The sequence below is a fragment of the Strigops habroptila genome, chromosome 1 (genome assembly GCF_004027225.2).
Source record: "Strigops habroptila isolate Jane chromosome 1, bStrHab1.2.pri, whole genome shotgun sequence".
Classification (NCBI taxonomy): domain Eukaryota; kingdom Metazoa; phylum Chordata; class Aves; order Psittaciformes; family Psittacidae; genus Strigops; species Strigops habroptila.
The window spans coordinates 52,485,443-52,512,275 of record NC_044277.2 but is presented as its reverse complement, the minus strand read 5'-3'; the positions used below and the strand labels follow the sequence as shown (position 1 = coordinate 52,512,275).

The 26,833-nt window shown below is 44.4% G+C and overlaps 1 protein-coding gene and 1 non-coding gene across 4 annotated transcripts; both read right to left on the bottom strand.

Moving 5' to 3' along the window:
• Positions 1-326: 326 nt before the first annotated feature.
• On the bottom strand, positions 327-25,560 carry TWSG1 (twisted gastrulation BMP signaling modulator 1). Of its 3 annotated transcripts, none has more exons than XM_030489350.1 (5): positions 25,530-25,560; positions 22,713-22,878; positions 14,927-15,026; positions 10,757-11,023; positions 327-2,812 (listed from the first exon to the last, which is right to left on the bottom strand). In XM_030489350.1, exons 2-5 carry the CDS (start codon positions 22,833-22,835, stop codon positions 2,631-2,633), a joined length of 672 nt encoding a protein of 223 aa, XP_030345210.1. In that variant the 5' UTR covers positions 22,836-22,878; positions 25,530-25,560; the 3' UTR covers positions 327-2,630. The 3 variants fall into 3 exon arrangements, with proteins under 3 accessions (XP_030345210.1, XP_030345202.1, XP_030345219.1); XM_030489342.1 differs by lacking the exon at positions 25,530-25,560 and adding an exon at positions 24,852-25,112; XM_030489359.1 differs by lacking the exon at positions 25,530-25,560 and adding an exon at positions 24,470-24,497.
• LOC115600774 lies at positions 21,582-21,684 on the bottom strand. The gene has a single exon (XR_003989145.1). It is a non-coding gene; the product is annotated as a U6 spliceosomal RNA (small nuclear RNA).
• Positions 25,561-26,833: the final 1,273 nt, after the last annotated feature.

Here is a 26,833-nt window from a genome sequence, read left to right as displayed (position 1 = left end):
TTCAACCCCTTCTCAGTCAGAACCCAGACTAGGGACTTGTATAATTTCTTATTATATGAATTCCCTTTTTTGCTTCCTTTGAAGTTTAGTAGTTTACAATTCTGTTGCAAAGGACAGTGATAAAACTGGCTGATGCCAGAACAATTTTTAAATTTAAATTTAAACATGTTCTGAAGTATTCTAAAGCACTTGTGTAGGTGATGCTTTGCTGGTATCCAGACATAGGTCAAATAAGCCCCCCCAACTTAATTTTGATTTTTCTTGCAAAATGACGAAGACTAAATAAACAACTTTCCAAAGGAAAATCCTGACAAAGAAAACACAAGAACCAGTAATGTCTTTTTATTAAAATACCTCTTAACACACTCATTGTAATAAAATACACGGGATGTTGCTGTATGACAGTTGCATACACACAACGCTTACAGCAACCTCTAGACAGCATCAGGAATTATAAAAAATAAGGCAAAGTGTGCATCCTGACTTCCTGCCCTCTGGCCATTACACACCAATAACTGTGTTTACATTTTTATGCCGTTCCCCACACTGTTTCCTGGACCCCTGTTAGGCACATTCCCCAAATCCCTCCCACTCCCACCCTTGCTGTTCCCTTGAGTTGACCTCACAGTGAAATTCTAATGATGTAAATGGAGATGGTGTCACAGATCCCTGGGGCAGCCTGTTTTCCCCCGCAGGAAGATTCTGAACTACTGTGATGCTTCTAATAATTCACCATTGCAAGAATCGGAAGCATGCTCGTGTAGCAATGCTTACTTTGCGTCTCCTCTCTCAGTCAAGAACGATGATGCATCACCCTCTAGCTAAAACCAGTCACAGCTACTCTAACGTATTCTTTCTCTCCATTCATTTTAAGAAACTCAAGCAGAAGAGAAGATAACATAAATTGTCAAATATAGAAGGAACAACTCCTTCATGATAAGCTAAGCTTTTCTATTCACATCTGTGAGTGTTTATTACTTCATTGCAAACCTGAAGCATAAAGGTATTCCATTATCCACTAGTTCAAAACAAACATTCATCTTTCAAGTACTTCTTTATAGCTGAAAAAGAGACTGAAGAAAATAACGTTACTTCACAAGAGTAGATTTTTTTATCATCATTATTATTTCACCTTAATGAAAACTGCATCATAAGAAAAAATGAAAAGACAACAAAGGTAAACTTTGCAATAAAATAAATTTAAAATGACTGCTTCCATTTGTACATGGTACAGATAGACAGGTGTGACTATAAAACAGCTTAATCCCTCTAGGCTGACGTTAGTGAGAGAAACATGAATGGTCAAATTCTTCTGTGTGTGTGCATATGCATATATACTCATTAAAAAAAGAAATCAAGGAGTTCAAACCCGCATCATTATAAATACCGAAAGCTGATCATTAACTACCCATACACTCTATGCTTGTACTTAGTACCATTATCAACAGAGCCCTAACTGGCTCATAGTAACTGCTAAGTAACTGCCAGCATATTAAAACTCTTACTTAGAAAAATGGATGATGTTCTAAACTCAGAGCATCTAATTCTGCCTTTGCGGGCACATATTCCCTTCTTTGGTGACAACATTTCATGGGGAAAAAACCCCAGTAATTATATTTTGGAATAAATATTCATAGCAAACTACTAAATGGGAACATGCCTGCTGCCAACAGCTCAACTCAAGCCCTGTACCACTTGCTGGTTTGTGTAATTTAATTCTTCTCTATTCATTTAGTCATTAAATCCATAGTAACTTTTCCTGCTTCCTTTACTGAACATTCAGGGAGTAAGCAGCCCTAGAGAACAGTGCAAAAGGAGGGAGATGCAACTGCAATTAACACCGCATTTTGGAATCTAAGACTGAAAAGGTGTTGTTTTGTTTGTTTGTTTGTTTAATATATAAACTATGCAACATAGGCACTAATGTACTTTAGAGGAGCTAGGCAAATGAAACTCAGAAGAAAAGTGCCCCATACATAGTGTTTTGTTGGGCAGCCCTTCTAAGAAGTTTGGATTTTATCCATGACAGCCCATGTGCTGAACTTGAAAAGAAAGCATGAATTTTTCCTTTTGCCCAAACACCATTTTCACAATGGAAGGCTGAGCTGAAAACCTGCAACGTAATAAAGTTAAAAAAAAAAACAACCCAGAAACTAAACAAAAAAACCCCCAACCCACCAGCCCCTACAGAACAACCACCCCCCTCCAACTAGCAGCCATTTCATTATTTGTTGAGCTTAGGTGATAGAAATCTCATTACCATACTCTTAACGTTTCCCTACTCTAAACTACAAGATATAGTACTACATTCTGAAAACCAGTATAGTCAATACTTTCAAATCAAAGGAAAACAATCAGAACAGCAAGGATGAGCATGGCTGTACCATTTGAGCAGAAATAAACTTAAAACATAGTGTTGAAACTTCTACTAGTTAGCTTTGCTTACATGAATTAAAATTAAAAGACAAGGAAAAAAAAAAGTTTTCAGATTCTATACATCTTTTTTCAACCAGGTACATTTAATTGCAACCAGTAGGCACTCCACCAAAACACAGTATTTGCAAACCCCATCTCTTTAACCGAGAGAGATTACTTTGGCCTCAATATTGCTATATTACAATTTTCCTGCTTCAAAACATGCAGTTCATACATTTTACAGTTTTACTGCCATAGTCGATGCATTCTGGCCCAATACACTCACAGCAGGCGTTGTGAAACCATCGGTATTTGGAAGCTCCCATGGACTCGCAAGAGATCTTGCACTGATGTATTGACATGCAGTCATCAAAATACACCACAGTACACATGTGTTCTAAACCAAGAGGGGGAAAAATTTGGTTTAAAAGGTCTTGAAATATTCTTAAAGGTTAAAAATTAATCAAATGTGCAGCTTTTGAAGTAGGATTGCAAATTATCATGACTGTGAGGCTTACAGGAAAAAAAAAGGTGATAGTGAAAGCAGAGAGAAGAGGCAGAGAGCCAAGGTACAAATCTATCAACTTCAAGTTGTCAGTGTCTACAACTCAATCCGTTGTCTGCTTCTCCTTCTGGATGAAATGAATCCTTCTGGAGTCATTTATTTCTACAGTCAGAGGCATGAATGTTTTGAGGTTTTGGCCCCCAGTTATGAGGGATACCTTCGCAAGTAGAAGGATGGCCTATGCCAAAACAACAAGCAGGCATGTGTCCTCTGAAGGTAATACCAAGATACCACTTTCACAGTTGCCAGCACTTCCTACATACTTTCATGAAAAACTTCAAGTTTAGAGAAGTTATTTACAAAACACCTAAGCCACTTATTTTAGTGTAAATGTTTCCTCCTCCCCGCCCCCCAAATCCACAGTATTCTTCAGCCACATTATATCGCAGACCTAGAGAATCCAATTTTCCTCAACTTGAAACTACACACTTTTTTCTTCTTCTTTAAGGAAAACCACCAGCTTTAGTACTAACATTAAGAACCCCCTTCTGCCTAAATGTTGACTTTATTCTTCTAACAATCATGCAGTTACTTGAAATGCCATGAAGTTTGGTGTTGCAACCTCAAACTGGAGCCGAGGCATTCACAACTATAAAATAACAACACCCCTTCCCAGTCTACTTCCAATTCTCCAACCTTACAGATTCTACCAACTTTCTGTTGTGCTGACCAGGTGATTACACCGTACTTTTGTTCATCTTCCAAAGGACCTGGATTGTATCACATTTACCCATGGCATTAACTTGGCACACTTTGGGGAAAAGCACAACTGGGAGCTGTCTGCACACATCAGTGTTTCACTCGCACACATCAGAGATTTGTGAGGGGGAGATGTCAAAGGTCTTTCTAGCCTATTACTACTTCTGGTGCGTGGATCCAGGAGAAACATCCTGACCTACATTCCAACGTGGATTAGAAAAATGTAATCCAAACATAAATGGTAAACCAAGACAGGGTGGGGCTTTTTTTTGGATGATTATGGAGATACGGAGAATGGTGAGTAACCGAAGGACTCTAGAGCAGTGCAGTTGTTAAGCATAGTGTTTATTCAGTCTCTTATCTGTGAGCAAGTCTTGGGAGGCTGACGTGCAGCAGAACCTCCCCTTTAAAATTTGGGTGCCCCTTAGATCAGCAGCCTCAGTAATCATGGCAAACTCTTAAGGTGAGTTGAGGACAGCAAGGATCTCCATCACTTTACAAGTCACCAGATCTATGCAGTCAGTTTCCCCAGTACCAACAACAGATGATCTGTGTGGTGTCCATGCTTTCGGACATGTGACAAGAGACAACACAACATACAGGAGAGCACGATACATCCAACAGCTTTTCTGTAGACACATCCTCCTCGACATTTGGAAACCCCACCTGCCCTTTTTTAGAATTATCATTTGTTAACACATGCATGAGGGCACCCTGACCACTGTCAAACTACTTTGCCACTACCTCAACAGCTGCAAGAGGGTCACAGGACATGCTGCCAGCCTGCTGAAAGCAAGAGAGTATTCACTGCCTTGTTCAGGTTCTGAACTGATGTACGTGTCTTGCAGATGTACAGTGCAACAGGCAGTAAGGATCCTGGGGAGGAAGTGCAGACCCACAGCTGAAGCAGAAAAGCTGTACTGCAAGTAATGCTGCAGTTGTCCAAGAAATCATGGAACAGCTGAAGTATTGCTGATAATAACAAAGTACGTTGTGGCTGTTAGTCCTGTCCCATTCTTGGCGCTTCTATTTCTATAAGCCATTATAATAATGCCTGAGGCACAACAACCAGAGGAAGAGAGTTCTCAAAGAACAAACCTCTGCCTAAAACCAACCAATATATCTACAAGCTTCAGTAACGACATTGTATTTGCAGAGGGGAGAAGGAAAGAGCAAAACGGAAGCGTATGCTTACATACCAGCCAGGTATATACCTAAAGTGCTTGGCCAAAGCTGAAAAGTGGTAGGGAGACAGAGCCACGAGAGCCTCAAAGGCAAGAATCCATGCAGAGACCATACAGCAGTTCTATTCTTATGGAGGACACACAAGGACTTGGCAACATTTTGTCACCAGCAACAAAAAGCTCAGATTGACAGCATCCCAAGAAGGAACACACACCAGGGGGCCAGGCATTACCCGATATCTGTTCTGCTCATTCTACACAGGAGGTTTTCAGTGGAAGGGTAGGGTCTGAGAAAGCAGAGGTGAGTCTCTAGGCAGCATTCCTCATGAAATCTAAGCACCAGTGAGTATGCTGTCAGCCATACAGTTCAGTGCTAGTGCGCAAGTACAGGAACCTTACAGAAGCCTTTAAGACACATTCATACTCTTTGTACCCTCCTGCTTTATATAAATTCATTTCTTTGATAGTTTTTTAGTAGTTTTCTTCTCAAGTTTGACCTTAAAAGCCATAGGTAGGGTCAGTCTTAGAAGGTGACAGCTGGAGGCACAGAGCCTCTGTCTCCAAACAGGCAATCCAGGCTAATCCAGAAAGATTTCTTCCTGCAAAATCAGCTTTTGAGATGCCATCTCCACCTGACTGACCTAGTCTCTGGATCATCTTGCGAAGGCAAAATGGCTCATGGCTCACTCTAGATAGTAGTAGAACAACTCTTTAAAGAAACCAGAGCCCTCTCCAGAGGGCTGTCAGAAGTGCTCGCTGCTATCATGTTGATCACTGCACTCTGACTTGCAACACACGGAGGAAAGGCTACAGTAGGTCAGGAAAGCTTGTGAGGAAAGTTGTGCACTCTCTGAGGTGGGCTAGCTGTTCCCAGCACTTGCAAGCTGTCTTCACACCAGAGAATGAGCAGTGCCCTCTGTGTTAGAAGATATCTGTGTTCTCTTTCATGTAAACCTCACCTGTGACAGCCTCTTCCATGTTAGTACCAGTTCAGTAGTCCTGGAGAAGCCCAATTCATCAGCTAATGCCTGCTGAAATATGAAATAAACCTTGTGGAAAAAGAGCCTGTGATTTCTAGAATGTAAACATCAATGACACTGAACTGAGAGACTGAAGACACCTCTCAGGGGGGAAGGAGGCCAGAGGATGAGCAGCAGCAGGCCCATAACCCTTGCAAAACCAGATGACAGCAGCCAGGTCCTGTGAAACTGGAGAGACTGGTCTCCTTGACCACTCTCCCAGGACCAAAATGGGAACCAAAGCCAGACCTCAATATTATTAAGGTGGCAACAATATTAATTTTGACCTAACTGGAGGAGAAAGTTTTTTTCCACCTGCACACAAGCCAAGAGGGTTGGGTCCTAGAGGATCAGTCCAAAATGCTGTGAAGGGGAGAGAACAGACTGTACACAGCAAGGGAGAACCAGCAGCAGATCTGGCTGGTTCCCAGCAGCTCTTGTAAGCAGCTGGAGGACATGTGCCGCGTATACGCTACCAAACTGTTCCTGAAGTCTCACTCACTCAGACGCCTGCCAGGTCTGAATGAGTCAGACTGGCCAGGGTGCTCTTTGCTTGTCACAGGACACTCCAGGTCCCCTCCTCAGCAGCGCCTGTGTGCCTGTGTAGAGGCTGAATTACTCAAAGCTGGAGAGTTCCTCACCTCAAGCATTAAATCCCTTTTTATAGGCTGCAGAAACAGTTACACAGGGGAAAAATATACATACCTACAGGCTCCGTTGGGATCCTGGAGAGTATTTAACTTGTTTCACAAACCTAATTACATAGTCGTCACTCGCCTCCCTCAGTGCAGATAAAAAGGATGTTACTTGGTACTGTAACATCTCTTTCATTTGCATTTTGCCAATTTTCACACAGTAAGGATGACAGACTACAGGTATGGGGAGGGATAAGGATGAAGGAGAATTCTCTTTTTTCCCAGATGAGTTTCTCACCAATTTCTCCCCTCTCCCCCCAATCCATATTCAACAAAGGCTGCGTAGGAGAAAAAAACCCAATCAAGTCTAATTTCAAAATGACCAGAAGAAATGGACTTGCATTTCTGCCAGGCTTTGCTATGATACTGTCTGTGCTGCAAGTGAGAGCTGTATCGGTGCACTACGGAGGAATTTAGCAACTCAGAGAAGATAAAACAATTCAGCTCTTGTAAGTTAAGGAAAAATGCCTATCTACAAGATGAAAAAACTTCCCGAGGTAGTGACAATTCCCTGCATGCAACCTTTGAAGTTAAAGGCGCTATGTAAGTTCAGCTGTCTCGTGGTCTATTTATTGCTAGCTCTAAAAGTACTTTAAAAAGGTAACTGTCCATCCGGCAGCCATACCATTTTATGCCAATCAAAACTTATAAAAAGAATTTTTTTATTGTTTTAAATAAAACTCTTCCTAGAGTACCTACAGAGGTAGAAGCCACTTTAGTGGATTTCTAGCTCTCCTCTACCTGCCTAGCACTGGAGGGGAGCAGAAGTGCAGAGCGGACGCCATCCCCTGTGTCACCAAGCGGTGTAAGTCAGAAACCCTTAACTACAACACAGATTTTGTTTCATCAGTTGCCAAAAGATTATCTAGTTCCCCTCTCTCTCTCGCCAACATCCTGTCATCATCTGAAACAATTAAGCTTATTTAAACATCTGAACTCGCAGTTCAGAGCTCTGAGGGTACCAGCTGAAAGTAAAGCAAAAAGAATAAAGTATGAATGTAGCTCTAGATTAATAATCATTGCAATCCTCTCTGAAGCAGCTCAAATGCCAGAAACTACTGATACAACGGACTACAGCCGCTCCAGCAGCACACGCATACTTTGGCAGCTAAAATGTTAAAAGTCAATTCACAGGAGGAAAGGGAAGACACTCATTAAGATAATAACGGGGAAGTTCAAGGTCTGGCGGCTGGGCTCGCAGCAGGCTGGGGTGAGAAAGGAATGCTTTATATCCCACCGCACACCACCTCCTCCCGGATCTACGGCTGCCCTCCCAGGGCCAGTGGCTTCATGCCACTCAGGCACAGAGCTTGTGGGCTCCCGGGGCTGGTGCTGCTTTTCCTGGCACTCACCCAGAACTGCATCGAGGGAGCCTCGCACCCTGGACCAGCTTAATGGCAACCCCTGCATGAACACGCCTCAAAGTAAAACCAGAACTGTGTTACACAACGTGACAAGGGGTATTTGTAGGCAGAGCCTTTTCGAATTTGGGGATGTATTCCAGAAGATAGCACAGAGACTACTGTCCCCTTACCAAAATCTACCTCTCATTAGCCCCTCTCCCATTACTGGCAATGCAATAGGCTGCTGCCAGCACACCATGTTGGAGTGAAGCACGCAAGGAGCCACGGAAGAACCACAAAATGGTGTAGGCACAGCCCTGTAAAGGCATCATGAAGCATCTGTGTTCCTGCTTACAGGAACACTCTTTCAAATCCCTGAATATTACAGCCTTGAAGACACCTGCTGAGTGATTCACCTTAAGGACTTCTCCATTTGCAAGATCTGCCCTTAAGCCTAGCAGCATGGCTGGGGAGAAGCAAAGGGGAAAGAGATGGTCTTCAGTCTCTTCCACTGCAGGCTATGCTTGTATGTCCTGTAACTGAGCCTGCACACATACACATGCACAGACCCACCATCTCTTCAAGTGGTTCTTCTAACACATGCTAGATCATTAAACTACAGTTTCTTGATTGTTTGACTGAATTTTCAATGGGCAGAAGCTATCAGACTCCAGCAACTTCCTCGGCTCCCTCCTTGTGCCCATGCTCACCAGGCTCTTTAGTCCTTGACCTACTACCCCTCCACCTTTTGGTTACTGCTTCCCCAATGAACTCATAAAAAAAGTATTAAAAACAATGCCACCCCATGGCTCACACAACATCCAACGCAAGAGGTGCAACTCCCCAGATGTCCTTGCTTCCACCATACTACACATCAGCTGACCAAGGCCACCACCCAACTTCTCTTTCCACCTTCTCCGTTCTCAATGTTTGAACCATCCACATTTTTATAAGCAAACTTTAACATGACTTTTGAAAAAGCAGAGCACTACAAAGTTACCTACACTGTGACCAAGAAAAGAGACTCCTCAACAGGCTTATATATTTAGATACTTAAAGTATACGTTGTTGAAAGCCATTTTCTACCTCTTGCAGCTCTTCACTGATCACTAAGATGGAGGAGGCAAAGCCAATGATTACAAGAACAGCTATGACATTTATTTCTGTTCTTAGTGTCTGCTGAAACCTGAAAACCAGTGGCATTTGGTAACTATTTCCAAACATAACTGTTGTTTTTGGACTGCCATCACTCCAGTGAAACCTCTCTCAACTTAATCTCTAATACAGTCTTAGTAAGTGAAATGAAGGAGAATTTTGACTAGAAAAAATTGCAGTGCTATGTATTTGTCTGTGTTGTTAAACTCAAAACTCCTCCGCACCCTTGAGATGCAATTCAAATTCCAAGTTTAATCCAAAACTATCATTAGCCTACCCTGCTGGTGTGGTAGTAAAGGACTGACAGAGAACAGCCATCTGGGCTGCAGTACTTAAGTACAGTGGGATACATTGAAGATTGTTCTAAGCATAAATTTTTTTTTTTCCCCAAGTATAATTTACCTCTTTAAATACTGCAGTGTTTGCACACAGGGCTTTTTGTGGCTTGCCATTTAACATGGCTTTCTGCATCATTCTCATAATGGCAAGCAAAGGTTTTAATAACGTCAAAAACATATGAACGAGATGCTTTCTGACCATCTGGTTTCCCAGTTCTGGAGTTAATTTATTTTTCTAACGTGCCTTAACCAAAGGAAATTAGAGATGTTGCCATTACGGTCCCATTTAATCAACAGCAGTCCTACTCAGAAACGTAACTAGGTCAAAGGTTCACAATGGTATGGAAAAGCAGCGTGTCCATCAATTAGGGTATCTTTCACTGATAAGATAAAAGAGCCATCACAACAGCAACATATGGGTAACGAATATTTAAAGTGTGTGTTGGGAAGGAAGCAAAGCATTCATTACACTAATAAAGCAAATCAGATGCTCTTTTTTCCCTATTAAGCAGCAATTTCACTATGAACTGTTTATGAGATTCTTTTAAGTCTGATGTAATGATTTGCAGGGAAAAGAACTTCAGGTTCAGTACAGAAACCAAGCAGCAGAGAGTATTTTTCTTTCTTATGCCACTGTTGTCACTACTTCAAATTTCTCATCCCCTCCCTCACTCCCCAACAATATTCTGAAGTCTGTCCTCTAAACTGAAGGTAAGAATATAACAACCTTGATATAAAAGTAAGAGGAATGAGTCCCTAGATTGCTTATTTTTAAGATTGTCTGTCACATATCCCTCCTCAACATAAAGAGCAATCTTGCTAATCTTACTCAGCTTTACTACAAACCATCCTCCTAAAGAGTTCAAGTTATGCCAGCTCAGATAGAAGAAACAAACATCTACTACAGATACAATGGTTTATGGGACGTGGCTTTCGCAGCCCTCTGAAGCTATGCATTCCAGTTGCCTACCTCTACACTGATATGTGATTTGGATCCAGTTTTTGGTGTGTCCTGTCACCTAAGCTACAGGTAACTGCTTCAAAGAACACACTGTGCCAACACACACAAAATAACACGAACAAACCGCCTACAGCCACAGGAGGAATTGTACAGGTGACAAACTCATGTGGTTCAGCATTTCCTAAGATTATCAGACACTTTAACACCATCTTCCATGTTCCTCAGTACTTTTGCCTCACTCCTTTTGTTACTTCATGCTCAAAATTAGACTGAACTTTTCAGACTTTTTTATGGGAAAAGAAGCAGCAAGCAGAGACAAGCACAGGATATGCACCGAGAAGGCTCCTGGAAGAGACCAGAGGAAGGACACTACACTCATTACCTTTGTCACTAGAGTAAGGTGCGTGGACATTGTTGCTTGGAACAGAGACGTTCTGATGCTGTGGCTGGTTCACTGTTTCTAAAAAGGAAACAAGGTTCTCGTGGTGTGACAGTTCTTCTGCCACAGGGAAGGAAACAATATTCCAGTTCAGCTGAGTATCCCCTTCCGTCAGTGCCCGGAAAAGGGAAGGAATTGGTTCATGCAACTCCTCAACAGTGCTCTTGGATGTTGGAGGTGTGTCACTGTAATTGCGAGGATTGCACATACCTGCAGAGGAATGAAACAATAAGTTACACGAAACTCCCTGAACTCCTCCTTGAAACAGGCAGGAATATTTAGAACATTTAGAACACAGCCCTTTCATACATACTGCACTCTCAGCTCGATAGCAGAACTGCCACCAAATACCGCAGGATGAGCTTTCTGCAGTGGCAGATTTCAGATCTCTGCAGACATCCACAAAACACACTGGTAACTTGTGAGATCCAAGTGAAAAGAAAAACCTCATCCAAACAGCACTTCACTTCCCTTTTTATGCTAGAATTACAGTTTAGAATATGAAGATTTCAGTGCAAGGTTTGTTTCCGCTGGGAAGAGAGACAAAGCACAGTATAATCGATACTAGCATGAATCTGGAATGAAAGCTTGTGACTGGACGAAGATAGTATCTTGACAAGTCCTGAGGTACATGAAACTTTTGATCACAATTCAAGTATTTGATCTCACCTGCTGCAGCAGTGCACTAGATCTTTTTAGTCATCTGCCAGAGACGCAAAGATCACTATCAGGAGGGAGCAAGAGTCTCAATTACTTTAGCTGCTTAGAGATAGCCGAGATGAACCTTGTTTTGCTACTTAGTTGGAGGGGTCACCACAGGCAAAATGCTTATTTCCAGGTTACCTCTTCCTTATTTTTAAACATCTTTTGTGGTATCTTTTTTTAAACTCTAATATTTTCTCTCTCTGCCACTTCCTACAAAATGTTTTTCTGATGTGCAATGCAGGTGCTGGTTTTTCATTAACCATTTAAACACTAACATAACTAACGTTTATTACTAGCAATGAAACTGAAGGGTATCTTGATTTAACCTAACACTGAAACAATCAAGATTAGAAAGAAAAGTTGTATCTGCATAGGTAGTTAAACTCAGAAGCCGTAAAATACTATTAGAAGTCACCTGGCAAGAGACGCACAAATCCATTTTCCTCATGTACATCTGGATAACGTTTTGGTAGTTTCACAGACAGTTTTAGACAGTTACAGCTGCAAAGCACACAAATCCTTAAAGTATCAAAGCAATACAGGACATAAATGTTCAAAGACTACCTCCCCCACCAACCGAGAAGCACCTACTGCCCTGCAGATACATGAGGACTCCAGCTTCAGAAACCATGTTTAACTAGAGCCTTATACAAACCCACAATCTTTTCAATCCAAGTAGATGGATTTCCATAATGAACAAAGCAGGGGGAAGTTCATCCATGATGATTAGTATGAGATCTGGCAAATCTTAAGCAAGTGGTTAGCATTACCAGTGTTTAATAACAAGAACACCACAAGACAGTCTGCTCCTATATAAAGGTGAGCCAAGTACTGGGTAGGAAAAAAAAAATAAGCCTCCCTTCCAAACACCACCAGGTTATGCTAAAAAATAATTCCACTTGCACAAACTTCCTACCATAAACAATTATTTTCCGACTCCTCTCAACTAGGTTTGGTCTTCAAAGATGTTCCTGGACTCACTGCTTTAACTAAAGATTTCTATCCCTGCATTAGCGCTTTTTAGTAAGCACTTGGAATACTAATCATACAACTCGAATAAAGGATGGCCACCTGAAAATGAATTGGGAAGATACCAAACCAGGTAAGGGTTTCATACAAATACATCAAGAGACATATACTTTAGCTGGTGTCTCTGTATGAACATTGGGAAATGGAAACCAATGAGCCTTTCTAGGTGCCCCGTCTGTCAGGTGGGATTCAGAAAATAGATTTCACTGCAATCTATTCAGGATTCAGGTATCCTAAGAAGGATACACCAGGAAAAAATAACATCCGGTTTGTTTATTAGAGTATTGCAGAACGTGTATGAGTTTGTGTGCATATCAATGCAGTATGAAAACATTACCTTAAGATAGTAACAAGAAACCATTGCTCATAGTTTAATGGGTAATTGCTCATTCCACAAAGATCCTTCCCTCTTACTATTTTAAAAAGTATTTTAATTATAATTACATTTATATATAATTATTATGAAACAAAAATAAAAAACTCATGAGCAACTGGTCAAGAGCAAACATGTCTACATTACTGCTTTGAAATGGATGAGAAGATGCAGAAATGGGCTATTGAAATGACGGAAGTAGACAAGCCTTTACAGGAGGGACTAGAAGAGCTTAACTCAAAGCTTAGAAAAATAAAGGACAGAGGAACCTGTTGCTGTTCTCCCTCCTCCAGTGTCTTTTCCCTGTCAGAGAAGGGAGATAACATCCACACAAAACACAGGGCACCAACTGAGCATCAGTAAAGTTAGTGCTGCATGATAGGAGGTAATTCCTGACTTCAGAGCAGACATGACCTGAAAGACAAGACAACCTATCTGCTTTTACATTAGACATGATCAGCTTTTAAAGAGACTTAAATATCAGCTCAGGTATCAGCCAAGAACTGTCTCCAGGAAGCTGGGTATGGCATGCACTCCTCTTTCTTCATTTGAATAAGGCTACAGTAAGGATGACTTAGACTAAAGAGAAGAACAGGACTATACCATAGAACCAACAAGATCTGAGGCACCTGCAAAACCATCAGGAGATGGTTTAGTTTACTCAGTACTAGGAGACTGAACCTGAAGCCTCATTAACTTATTTCCTGGATAACACCATGGGAAGGAGCAGCACAACAGTGATTAATCTGCAGATTTAGAAAAAAAACCCAAACAACCACCTGTGTGTGGACTTTGCTTTTTTTCTTCACAATCCCTAGAGGATATGGGCACACTCTGCCTTGATTTCTACAGCAAACAATTGTTCTGAACTGGGAAAATAATCTACTACCCTATTCCTCACTCTTATGACTGAATATGCCAACACAAGATGATGCTGGAAGGGCAAAGGGGATGGGAGCCCAAGATCTAATAGAAAAAACAAACTCTAGGGCCTCTTTCTAAATGTATATCCTCCACAGGTGCAGGGGCTGAAAATGCTTTATGCCTTTGGGAAGAATCACACACTTGCAGGACCATGTCAGTCCACTGCTTACTGAAGAACAGTAAAGCAAAGGTAAGCTAGCCAGAACCAAACAAAAAGCAGGATGTCAGAAAGCATGTCACATCACGATGGAACAGGAAAAGCAATGGGCTAAAAAAGAGCATTTTGACATTAAACAGCTTCATGAATTCAGACACGACTCAGCCAGCCAGAGAAGCTGAGAGCAGGTACAACACTCAAAATGCATCCCTTTCACGGAAGCCAGAAGGATTTTGAATGGCAGCAACAGAGACTTCTAGCAACCACAGGAGGATGAAGCTTTCAATATATTTAAAACAAGAGACAGAACTAGAATACATCCTCCTTAAGCAGGGGCAGCATTCACTTTCAAAGAGATCTGGGCACTCTAAACACTACCAGTGTTCTTGTTAAGACTATCAGCTAATCCTACAGTAGGAACTTGTATGCTTCCTTCTCACGCTCCACAAAGAGCTTTTTTTGCAAATAAAAGAATGATGAAAACTTTGGCCATGGCTATTCCCTATTATTCCCAAGAATTCGCAAGGGAACTCTAACCTAAAATTGTCCCTGTATGGTATCTGTCAGTAGACTTTACAGTTAGAAACCTCCATATGGCATCCAACCCCATGAATCAGGTGCTGCGTAATTTCCTCAAGATGACGACTCAAAAAGGAGTTTATGTTTTAGAGACAAAATTAATAGTCAGTTATGATGACATTAACCAAGCAAAACCTGGCCTACGGCCACTCCACAGGGCAGATACAGCCTCCCAGTGTTTGGTTCCCCACAGTAACTCATTCAATACCCACAGAATGGGTTGCAAGATGTTTAAAGCGCAGATTCTGTCCCGATGTTTTACTTCTATTAAAAGACCGTGAGCTCAGCACGTAGCAGGAGGAAGCAATTTAAAATAGAAGAAAATCCCAAAGAAATGCAAACTTACCAACACAGTCACAGCACTCATCCCACAGGGTGCCCAGGCAGAGCATGCACTCCTTGCAGCAGGAACAATTCCCTTCCCCAGGGCGACACTGACACAGCTCCTGAAAACAACAGAAACTCATTACAGTGCAGCAAACCCAGATGTAAAATGTGAACACAGCAGAGCAATTCTTCCTCAAGCCACAACTCAAATTACAGCATTAAAAAAGCTTAGTACACTAATACAGTGAGTAAATGGTAAAATAGCTCCAGCCAAAGAACTGATTTTAGTTTACAAAAAGATCTTTTGCAACTTTGGGTTTGTTATGTTTTTAAAGGTGACATTCTAAAGACAAATCTGAATTCAGCACTTAGAAGAGAAAAAAATCCTATTAAAATCATAGAATGGTTCGGGTTGGAAAGGACCTTAAAATCATCCAGTTCCAACCCCCTGTCATGGGCAGGGACACCCTCCACTAGAGCAGGTTGCTCAAAGCCCCATCAAACCTGGCCTTAAACACTGACAGGGATGGGGCAGCCACAGCTTCTCTGGGCAACCTGTGCCAGTGTCTCACCACCCTCATGGTAAAGAACTTCTTTCTTATATCTAACCTAAATCTCCCCTGTTTAAGTTTATTCATGGGAAAGGTGTGTGCACTTCTATGTATGCCCGAATCCACAAGTTCTTTGAATGTTTTCACAACAGGCATTTCAAAGAAGGATGTTTCTTCAAATATAAATAGTGTGCGTACATTATAATTTAGCTAAAAAAGGAAGTTACTGTAAGCCACATGCGCATACACCAGAAGATACACAACGTTTACTACCACACCTATTCATGGATTCTCAAAGGAACTTAGTCAGTTAAGTCATCTGACCACAGGATTTTGTCCAGTATTAGTGACCAGATTATTCTCCCCAACCAGGTCCAGCTGATTCCTTTTTGCTATTATGAAAGACTTCTGCAGCCTCCAGAAAGTGCAATGGCACACATACTCATTTTCCTTTAACCATTATTAAGAAAAAAAGACAGAACAGGCATGGAAGCAAGAAGACAAATCTTTCTCTTCATATCACCTAAACCTGAAGGTGCTGGTTTAGCAGTCCTGCTGGAGACTTGTTGGACTTCAAAGCACGGAAACAGCCTACATTGATGAATAAAATTGAAAAACCAGGTGGTCTCCTTCCCTCTATCTTAAATCCATACTTGTAATTCCAGTTCAGCCAAAAGACGGAGGCTACATGGCAATAATACGGGCTTGAATTACATCATAGTGCAAAACGTGGACAGCCAAAAAGTCGCGTTTGGTTGCCCTGTCTAAGAATTTGGTTGTGATGACGTCTGCCTAACTACCACGTTACACACAACTGGTGAGAAAACAAAATCCCGTTACTGGAAACACTGACCACGGGATCCTTCCCACCCCTGGCTTTACTGGAAGAGTCATTGGCAAATCTCTGCTGCGCACCGGGCCAGGGAGAAGGTGACGCCCATCCCTGCTCTTTGATCTCATTCTCCAGAGGCAGGGCAGTGACACGCTGTGGTGTGGTCCAGAGACCCACATGGACAGGAGGGAAGGGCAGGAAGAGGGTTTGGTGTGAAATTCTCCCAACCTGGAATCACCACCCAAGGCTCCACCTCAGGTAACTACAGCTGGGTCAGGGACACCACTCCTTGCAGGCAGACACAAACATCACCTGCAAAGTCTTGCTGTAGCACCTTGGGAAGAAGCCAAAGGGTCAAAATTCCACTGTTTAAATAGTTCTTTGTTTGTTATTGTTAAGAAGTATCAGGCAGGGGAGAAAGAGGCATTTTTATACCAAACATCAGGAGTGCATTCATTACGCAAGGCACAGAGCTGCGCCGGATAGTGTGTGTACAACCCTTGTTCTCTATTCTTCAACACCAGCAAATGCAGATGTCCGCAGGCTGCAGGTGCGCAGGGATTGCCCCTCACTCACACCAGCTCACAGGGACCCACAGAAGACCAATGAGCGCATTTCAGAGGGAGAGGCCAGACCAAGGTCTGGCTGTGGACAGGGCTTAAGAATACAGCAAATGAAGCTGCAAGGCTGCCCGTTCTGGGCTAAAACTGAACAAGCCCCAAAACATGCCGCAGAGACGCTACAGTGTCTTAATGTAGTGTAAATGCATCGACTCCTTATTTGCCTTCCACTCACTTCATCCCAGATCACAAACCTTCTTGAAGCCAGCAAAGAAACAAAATTCACAAACTATGTGCCACGTAATGCTGTTGCCTGCACAGTTTAAAGTTAGCTGTTTGCCCCGCTGACTGACTGAGCATAAACTGCTGCTCCACATGCATTTCTGCAACATGCAGCCTTCGCGAGTCCTGAATTTTTATTTACAGAGTGGAAAGTTTCCAAGATTTTTTACTTTTTCATCCTCAAAATTTATTAATGCCATCTATTACTGTGCTGTTTCCAAGTGAAAGATGAAAGACAGGCTTGTTAGTAAGATATACAAATTTTTCCACAAGAGGAAACACCACAAACTTAGAAAGATGACTTACGTGAATGAATGATGCACTTCTAAAATATTTATCTTACTGTTTGATAAACAGATTGTGTCAGCCTTGAGAACAAAGAGCCTGAATAAAACAACTTCAAAACCAACCACGAGTAAAGAACTGTTACCTTGGCCAGAGAATAATATTAACACATATTAGCGTTAAAAATATCCTATATATTTGTTCTTCAACAGCAAAACTGGGCAAACAACTTTACACTTATTAAAGACATTGCAACACCAACAAACCAGTATGTGGGAGGAGGCGATTCTCTGTAAACTATTAAATGTAATGTACAGATCAAAGCCAGAAAATTCTCTAAATTTAAGTTGTTTCAGTTTAATAGAAGAGTATTTTCACAGAATTAAATGTTACCTTGAATTCTGTGCTTGCAACATAACACAAAGAAATGTCTGCTTAGCATCTCTATGTGTAAGCATTATCTTGGGATGGCATCATTATACCTACTGGTATTTTAACAAATGCATTTTTATAGGTAGGGCTTATGAGCAGTGTAATTTTTTAAGCCTTTATTTTATTATTATTATTATTATTAATTTGGAGGGAGGAAAGAGCAACGTAATTAATTAGTCTTCTGCACGTTTCTTCAGCTCCCCCCTTCTCAGAGTCTGACAGCCTCTTTAGGGCAATAACTGTTTTTCCATATATGTGCTTGCATGTACATGGTTTCCTTAACCACATTTGAGTCCTTCTGCCTGACTCATCCCCACTGGATACTTGTACAGGATACATCTTTTAAAAAGAATGCTACATGAGACGTGGGTGAAGCGAGGCAGAATGAGAAACGTTCCTTGTTGATAGCTTGGGGGTGGCGAGGCGTCAGTGGAAGAAAATATTACTCATAAGCCAGCCTGGCAGCTTCCCAAGCTGAACTACCGAAGGTGCATCGGGGAATGTATTTTGCTAGGCAAGAAATAAGCCTCTCAGTCTAAAAATACAGCATTAAATAGGAAGCGGGCATGTTTGTACAATAAAGACACTTCTGCTCCAGAGAGCAAATCAAGATTCTTACAAGGTATTTAACATCTGCATGTTTTTCAAAGCTTGCTTTAAATGACAGAGACTGTTTTCTTGGTGCACTGAGAAACAAGACCTGAAGGCATTGGCAACGTCTCTGCAAACTGGAAGGGGGAGTGAAAGAAAAAGAGCTAATAGTTTTTTCCTACAACAGTTTAATAACAGAAAGTCTCCTGGAAGCAAACCAGCCAGAACTGTTTTGTTAACCCAGCTGCGTTACCTGCTACAGCTACAACATACACACAAAAAGTAATTTTTAGATGCCTGAGCCCTGAAGTTAAGGAGTGGTGTTCATCTCATACCACAGGGTTAAAAAGTCTTGGAAACCCTTTCAAGCTGACAAGTTTGTACACAAGTTTAACAGGAGGTGAAGACAAAGATGAAGAGAGATTTTCATCAGAATGATACCGCACCAGCTGGGGTGACTGCAGGCATGTAGTGTTTGGGAGAGAAAACTCTATTCTCCGCAAAACAAGCCCTCTTCAGAAGGATCTGAAATCCATGCCTGCACTACAGCACTGTCAGTTTCCTACATACAGCAGTAGTTTAAAGAGCTGTCGTACACGAGACAGCAAAGGCCGGCTTCCAGCAAAACACGGATGTACCACGCCAGCGTGACAACTGCAGGTAGCTCTGCACTGCAAGAGCCAGCCTGGAACTCGCCTCAAACCCATCTGCTACGAACAATTGTGGGAACATCCCATCCTAGAGGTTTCTGTCTTCAAGGATTTCCTCCATGTTGCACAGACACGCTCCACCCAGTGAGTGTAACTGGTCTTCTCGTCTCCTCCACACATGGGAATATCAAAACCACCCATGCGTCCAAGTCAGCAACAAATGTGCTGGAATAAATACTGCGATACACACATTGTGTGCAAGCAGGCCTAGTGGCCTACCTGAAGAGCAACAGTAAGGTATTGACTTCAGTGCTCCAATCCCAACAACATGGGAAGGAACTACGTCCAAAGCCTTCAAGGGAACTAATGTTGAGGTCCCACTCTCTACACTCCCAAGTCTTATCCACAACTCCTTCAACAACTACAGGAAGCCACAAAGGCGTTTTTGAGAAAGCTAAGCTTACACAGAGGGAGATGCCTCAAGCTATTTTCTTATAGGTCTTTGCTTACAGAAAACCAAGAAGTAGACTACGAGAGCACCAAGGAAACTAGAGCCTCAAGATGTAGACGGAAAGCTGAACACATGCAAGTTGTTGATCTCATGCTCTGTTTTGGATCTAACAAAATAAATATTTATGTAGGGACCACCCTTCAGCAGAGCAGCTCCAAGGAGTGGCAGCAATGACTGTACTGACTTCTAGCCATGCTGGCAAAAATATTTATATTAACCGTATGCTTTTTCAGAGAGCAGGTCCTCTGTCTCATTTTGTCTCCAAGACGGGCAGCCTCACTTTCTGCACGCAGATGCAGATGACAAACATTCACATTCTGTTTGCTCCCCCAGTTGTCTCTGAGTGACATTATCTTGGTCTCAAGCCACAGATTTTGCCAAGCTACAACAGTTATAAAAATAGGTGAGGGAAAAATGTCATGCAATAGTCAAGAAAACTCACTCAATGCTATTTTAAGTTCAGATTTCTCCAGAAGAGTTTAGAGGGGGAAAAAAAAAAAATACATGGATATACTCATTTGCTCTATGTCAAAGCTGTAGGAGCCTTCATATCCATAATTGGTCTGACCTGATCTGTTTTTCTGTAAAGAATGAATACTGACAGGTATGTCAGGCCTGTTTGTAGAAAGAGAGCAGCCAGACAGTGAAAACGAACAGTGGCATTTTGTAATCATAATTGTATACAATTCACATGGCCCGGGTTACTTTAGGGTCTCAGAGAATTGCATATGATTTTGATTTTAAGGAAATGCTTTAGAAAGGGATTCCACATCACTTGTGCAAAGAGAGAACACATCTACTACAACAAGTAAAGCAGTATAAGGCTGTCTCTGCATGCACAGGGCTGTGTCACTACACCGATGCCAACATTATCCAAGCAAAGTGCAGTTGTGTGAGCCACCTCCATGCAGCGCTGAACGTCAGCTGATCCCAGCAGAGGAGGGACTCCAGCAGCATTAGCTCCACTTCTCCACCATGTACTCTCTTCAGACTAGCCCATAAAAATAAAGTTTACATGCTGAGTGTCTCAAGCTTGACTTGATAAAAGGTAAGTGATTACTGGGGAAGGAGACATCTGTGGACTCCACCAGCACCACAGCAAAAGGAGACAATAGATCTTCCCTGTTTTCCCCTTCATCTGGACCAACAGCTTTCCCCAGAATCAACAGATCTGTAGCACTGTGCTTGCTATTTAAGTGTCTCATACGTCCAATGCCACAACTAGCACTTCACTTTTTAAAGGTTTCAAACCTAGAGGTGATATGAAAAAATGCAACAGAAGGAACTTCTAAGTGCATCAGTTTGTGGCAGTGCACAATGCCAAACGTACCAGCAACAATACTGGCTTTGTCTTTGAAAAAGTAAAAGGCAAAAGCCATTTTCTTGCTCCCTTATTTAACAACTCCACAGACCGTGGTAGGGCTAAGGAGAAGCAACAATTTCCACTTTTGGGGGTTTTTTTTAAGCTATAGCATTGCAGAAGCCAGGCAGACGACAGTTCAACCTACAGTCAGTCCTCATTCCACAGGGTGGATTTGTGAATTTGGCAAGTATTTTTATTTGTAAGCCAGACAAATTTTATACAGAAGTCAATGAAATGAAGTAAGCACGGAAATGCTTCGTGCCACTTCAGCACCACTTTTCAGACTGTGATCATACATTTACAGCAAGTGTACTAGCACGTTACCACCACATGATACTTGTGCTCTCTGCTATTGCATTTACAACTTACCAAGAGGCAGTAAGAAACAGTTTCTTTTAAAAGAAGCTGCAACTGGCTACATCAAGGTTCCTTTTTCCAATATGGAGTCAAGAAGCATGCTCTGTACACCACTGATAAATAAATACTTGGTAGTTACCAGACCTGCTTGCAATTTTGCTAGAAAAGACACTTTTGTCCTGCTGCACACTGTGCCTCTTAGAATCATAGAATCTTAGAATCAGCTAGGTTGGAAAAGACATAAGATCATCAAGTCCAAAAAAAATATGGAACGCTTCATGAATTTATATGTCATCCTTGTGCAGGGGCCATGCTGATCTTCTCTGTGTCGTTCCAATTTTAGTATATGTGCTGCCAAAGCAACCACAACTCCTGCTTAACTCCTGCTGTACGAGCAACCTGGTCAGTCTGTTTCTTTCACTGCAGACAGACACAGAGCAGCATCTGGATTTGAGTTAAACATCTATTTCCTACTAGTAGTTCAACTCATAAGTAGTTGGTTTGGGGGTTTTGGTTTGTTTGATGGGGTTTTTTAGGTGGACTCACATGCTTTCAGAGCTTGCTCATCACCATTAGTAGCTGTGGGTCCCTCCTGATGAAAAACCTTTTTCAAATGCACCTCAGGACTGCGAGACAAGTTTGGTCCCTATTCGTGTTCATTCTCTCACGTGAGCTTTTAGAATCGTAGCATCACAGAATGGTTTGGGTTGGAAAGGACCTTAAAGACCATCTAGTTCCAACCCCCGTGACACAGGCTGGGACACCTTCCACTAAACCAGGTTGCTGAAGGCCCCGTTCAACCAACCTGGCATCTTCTAACTGACTGTACCAACCTGATGTTATGGAGGGCATCAGGCATCAAGTACTGACCCTCTGCCTGGGCCAGGAGATTAAAGAAAGCAGACTGATTGCAAGTTGAAGGAGCAGATAAGGAGAACACCTCAGAAAGATGTGGGAACACTGTAAGCACATATGAACTTCTGGTATTGCAGTTAACTTTAAAAAGTACAATTGCCCTCAGAAACCTTTCTAATAGAACATCTGTTTTAAATTGCTGCTTCTTTATAATATCACTAATAAAGAAGAAAGAGACTGAAAACTAAGAGTGTGACTGGAAGTGACTTCTAACAATAACCCAGCAATCATAGCCTGCAACTTGAAAATGTTTCCATTAAAAAAAGAAACATGCCCAATGACACATGCACTTAACATTATCTATAGCATGGTTGTTAATCTGCATTTATAACTGCAGGAGACCAAATTAACTTCTTTAAAAAGACATTATTTAACGTAAGATACCGGTTATTTGTATCACTGGATTTTTTCAAGAGACACCTTCAGAACCGAGTCTTCAAACACATAAAAGCAAATAAAGGAAACATGACTCATACCTGTATCAGGCATTTACTGACATCGCTAGCACAGAGAGCCTTATTGCAGCCTGCTGAGGACTGAGTCCACAGCAGGAAGAGGAGGATGGTGACGGTGGGCGCCGTGATGTACTGCGACCTCATGTTTCCTGCAGGTGAGTGATTTTCACAAGTACTTCAACCACCACTGAAATAAGAAACAGCAGCTGAAAAGGCTATGGGGACACAAGTTAAATCCTGCTTCCCTTCCCCTCTGCAATGCCTTCAATAACGATTAATACCAAGGGGAGGAGGTGAAAAAAAAGGTCAAATTGGAGTGCTTAACATCAAACCCAACCCTCTTCCTGCAGATAACTTATTTGAAGCTTTCTGCTACTGCACCTTTGCATTAAAGCTACAATAAACTTAAAGTGAAGTTTATCTCGACTTCACAGTGTCGAATATGATACCCCATAAGCAGTGGTGATAAAAGAATGCCTCAGAAGAGAAAAGCCACCAGTGAAGACCTAATCCTGTCAATGCATAAAGCAGACGGGTAGGTTTCCTGTAGTATGTCCTCAGGCTAAAGGTAGGCACAGGTGTGCAGGACCAGAGCTATACAGCAACCTTTTACCACGTGTAAGGTTAAGCTGCCGTGTCATCTTTAACCAGCAGTTAGATGTCACACAGGCGCTCAGCTCAGTCACAGAGTTGTTAACTTCCTCCTTTGTTAAGTACAGAAAACACGAAGTACCAGGGTCTCTGAATGACTTTCAAGAGCCAAACAAGTGACTGAAGTCAGCTGAAGGCGAGCATCTGCTACTTCAAACAGGCAGAGGAGCTGGGCTGGTTCAAAGCATTCCACCTTTCCCCCTTTGTGCAAACCCCGCTTGCCGGCAGGTGGTATTTGTTAGAAGCCCAGCGATGATTAGTGGTGTGCCACCGAGCTTCTACTCGTGCTCAGCATGTGAGCCCCGGCAGAAGAGGACCCTGTTGCACTAGGCACTGTACCAATGTATAATAAAAGGCAGCCCATGTTTGGGCAAGCTTACAGTGCGCCTGTATTGTTCTCCTAAGGGGGGGCTAAAAAGCTAACGGGGCCCTGGATTTCTTTCTTTTGGTATCTAGAAATGTTTTTCTGCTTTATGAAGTAAAAAAACCCCACCACTCTCAATAAGCAACATCGAAATATGAAGAGGAGAAAATAAGCCAACATGTAAGTAAGGCACGATCTGGACATTTAAGCCTGCGTCTGATTAGTCTTACAATGGTTATTAAATGCTCCCGATCTCGCTGTGCTGGGCGCACCGCCATCTGTACCCATGCAGGACCGGGAGCCCCCGCTGCGAGACCCGGGGGCACGCGTGGAGAACACGGGATCCTTCCCCTCAGAGGGGGACACCGCTTCCTCCCCCCGCCACCCAGAGCAAAGGAAGCCTCCCTTTAGCTACGGACCTTCCTAACCCGCGGGTGCTGCTCTCCGGAGGGGCAGCCACCGAACCCGGGGCAAGCTGGATGCTCGGCCGGGTGCGCGTCCAGGCGTGTTTCAACACCGCACCGCCTCGGCCAGGGGCTGCCTTACATAAAGGGCTCCCGAGCAGCGGAGCCCGAGCGGTGCCATCCCCACCAGCGCCCCAGGATGACCGGACCAGGCACGCACCCCGTCCCCGCGCTTCCCCCGCCGCTGTATTCGCCTTTCCCGAGACTTTTATCCGGCGCTCCCCGCTCCCTGAGGCAGGACCCTGCCCGCCCCCCCCCAGCCCGGGCCCGGCATCGCTCCCCCTCCCCGCCGGGCTCACCCCGCGGCGGAAGGACCCCCAGAACCGCTCCGGCCGATCACCCGCGCTCGGCTCCCGCTCCCCGCCGCCACCCGGGAGGCCCGGGCCGCACAGACGGCCCCGCCAAGAGCCCGGGAGGCCGGTGACAGGGCGCGCACTCCCCGCCGAAGCGGCGCGCGGCTGGCGGGGCCCCGCACGGGGAGCTCAGCCGAACCCCCCCTTCCCGGCAGCGGGGGGCCCGGCCGCCTCCTCCTCCTCCTCCGGCCGGCAGCGGGCGGCTGCGCCGGGCCGCCCCGAAACTTTCCTTCCACAAAGGAGCAGCCGCGGCCCCGCCGCCTCCTGCTCATCCCCGGCCACCGGCTCCATCCCGCCGCCCCCCCGCTCCCCCCGGCGGCGGGCTCACCGGACGGCGCCGCGGGCCGGCACCACCCGCTCCGCAGGCGGCTCTCGCTGCTCCGGCGGCGGCAGCACCCGCACGCCTCGGCCGCTGCTCCCCCCTCGGCCGCAGGCAGCGCGGAGGCGGCAGCGCGGCCTCGCCCCGCCTCGGGCACCGTCAGGCGCCAGGACCCTCCCCCCGCCGCCGACAGCGCGCCCCGGGACCCTCCGCCCCGGCGGGCGGCGGCTGCGCGGAGCGGGGCCGGGGACAGGCGGGGACGGAGCCGCGGAGCCGTGGCGCTGGAGGGGCGGCGAGGCGGGGCGAGGGCGCTGCTCCCGGCGGGAGCGGGTGAGCATCCCCCTCCGACCCGAGTGCGAGCAGGGGAGAGCGCGGAGGTCGTGAGGGGAGAAGAGCAAGAGCCAGCCCGGGGACGCTGGGACGGGAGGAGCAGGGCGCTGGGGTGTCGCCGGGTGGCTGCTGCGAGAGGCAGCCCCATACCCAGAGCTGCGGATGAGGCGTGAGAGAGAAGAGGGAGCGGGGGACCCGCGCCGGAGGCGGCAGCGCCCGGGGGCACTCGAGCCTGGCGGTAAATCCGCAGCAGCTGCAAATCCGGCCGAGGAGGAGCTGGCGGCGGGGGCTGCTCTGGCGAGGAGGGTCCCGGGGCAGCCTCGCTCAGGACCTCAAACAACTGCAGCATCCTCCTACCTGCCAGGCTGCAGCGACCAAGGTGAGGAGTCTGGTCCCCAGGAGAAAAACGCAGGAGGAGCCTGGGCAGGGACTCGGAAACTCCGGGTAGCCCTCAGGCCTCCTGGGAGACGGTCTCCGTGAAGGAAACACGCCATCCTGCCCCAACAAGTTGCTAAATTTATTACTCTATTTCGTCTCATCCCTCCTCCTCCTGCCCTCCCAACTCGCACCGCTTTATTGAGGGAAACCCACAGAGGGTGTCCTAAAACAACACACCGGGTATCGTCCCACGGAGTAAACTTGGAAAAACAAATACATTATACGACTGGGACAAATCCTGGATTCAAATCGGAGAAGCCAGGAGACCATTGTCTAAGGGAGTGCAACATTTGGTCAGTCCCATTTTCTCAGAGCAACTGAATTTTTACTGAGCAGTTGCAACTGTGAAACACAAGAATCTGTTCTACAGACCGCGACAGTAGGAAACCGCCTCTCCTTGCAAAGAAGACAGTGTCTAACCCAAAGCAACACCTGTCTTCAGATCGCCTTGTAAAATGGGGTACTGCAAAAACACTTTTATCTCAAAACTCTTTCTGCTGCTGCTTCCAGACCCCTGCGCTCATCCCAGCCCCATGTGCTGCCATGGGGGGCACGGAGCTGCCATGGCACCCCAGTGCCATCCTGCCGCCCGGTTTGTGTCACAGCAGCTGCCCCAGTGGACTCGGGTATGCTGTGGTACCGCTGTACAACCGCACTGAGTCCCAGTGATAAATCCGCCCAGTTGTCCCCTCCATCCCAAGTATTTTTGTCACCTGCACAGCCAATGCTCCTGCAACCCAGTTTATCCTTTCTGTTCTTTATGCAATACTCTTAATTATTCATATCACATACTTCATAAAGCCTGGATCAGGCTCTCCCACTTCCAGATACGTAACTTTTTAGTATCTGATGGAAGTAAAGGAATACCCATTTACTATATATTCCTATACAAAAGCAGAAACAACTTCTCCTTCCACAGGTACCTAACAAATTAAAAGTGGAAAAAAAAGTAACAGGGCAGGAACTACATATTAATTGGGTTTACTATGCTTGAGTTACTATTACTTTACTCTCAACTGGAATGAGCAGTGATGTGCACAGGAAAGGAGCCTACTGTCCGCACAGTCTCTCCTTGTTCAATGCCTGTTTGCTCCCCATCACTAGAGAGGCACCCTGGGTGTTCATACCAGTGTGAGCAGTATGTACTCTGTAATAGTTCACCTGGTAAGTAAACATCAGCTCCCACCAAGCACTTTACATCTCTTTTCCGGGTAACCGGGTCT

Bases quoted from the DNA above. Each gene is read 5' to 3' on its own strand.
- TWSG1 (XM_030489350.1), bottom strand. From the start codon at position 22,835: ATGAGGTCGCAGTACATCACGGCGCCCACCGTCACCATCCTCCTCTTC. The intron at 15,027-22,712 runs GTATGAGTCATG...TGTTGTTTTCAG, and splicing joins TCAGTAAATGCCTGATACAG to GAGCTGTGTCAGTGTCGCCC. The intron at 11,024-14,926 runs GTAAGTTTGCAT...ATTCCTCTGCAG, and splicing joins TGAGTGCTGTGACTGTGTTG to GTATGTGCAATCCTCGCAAT.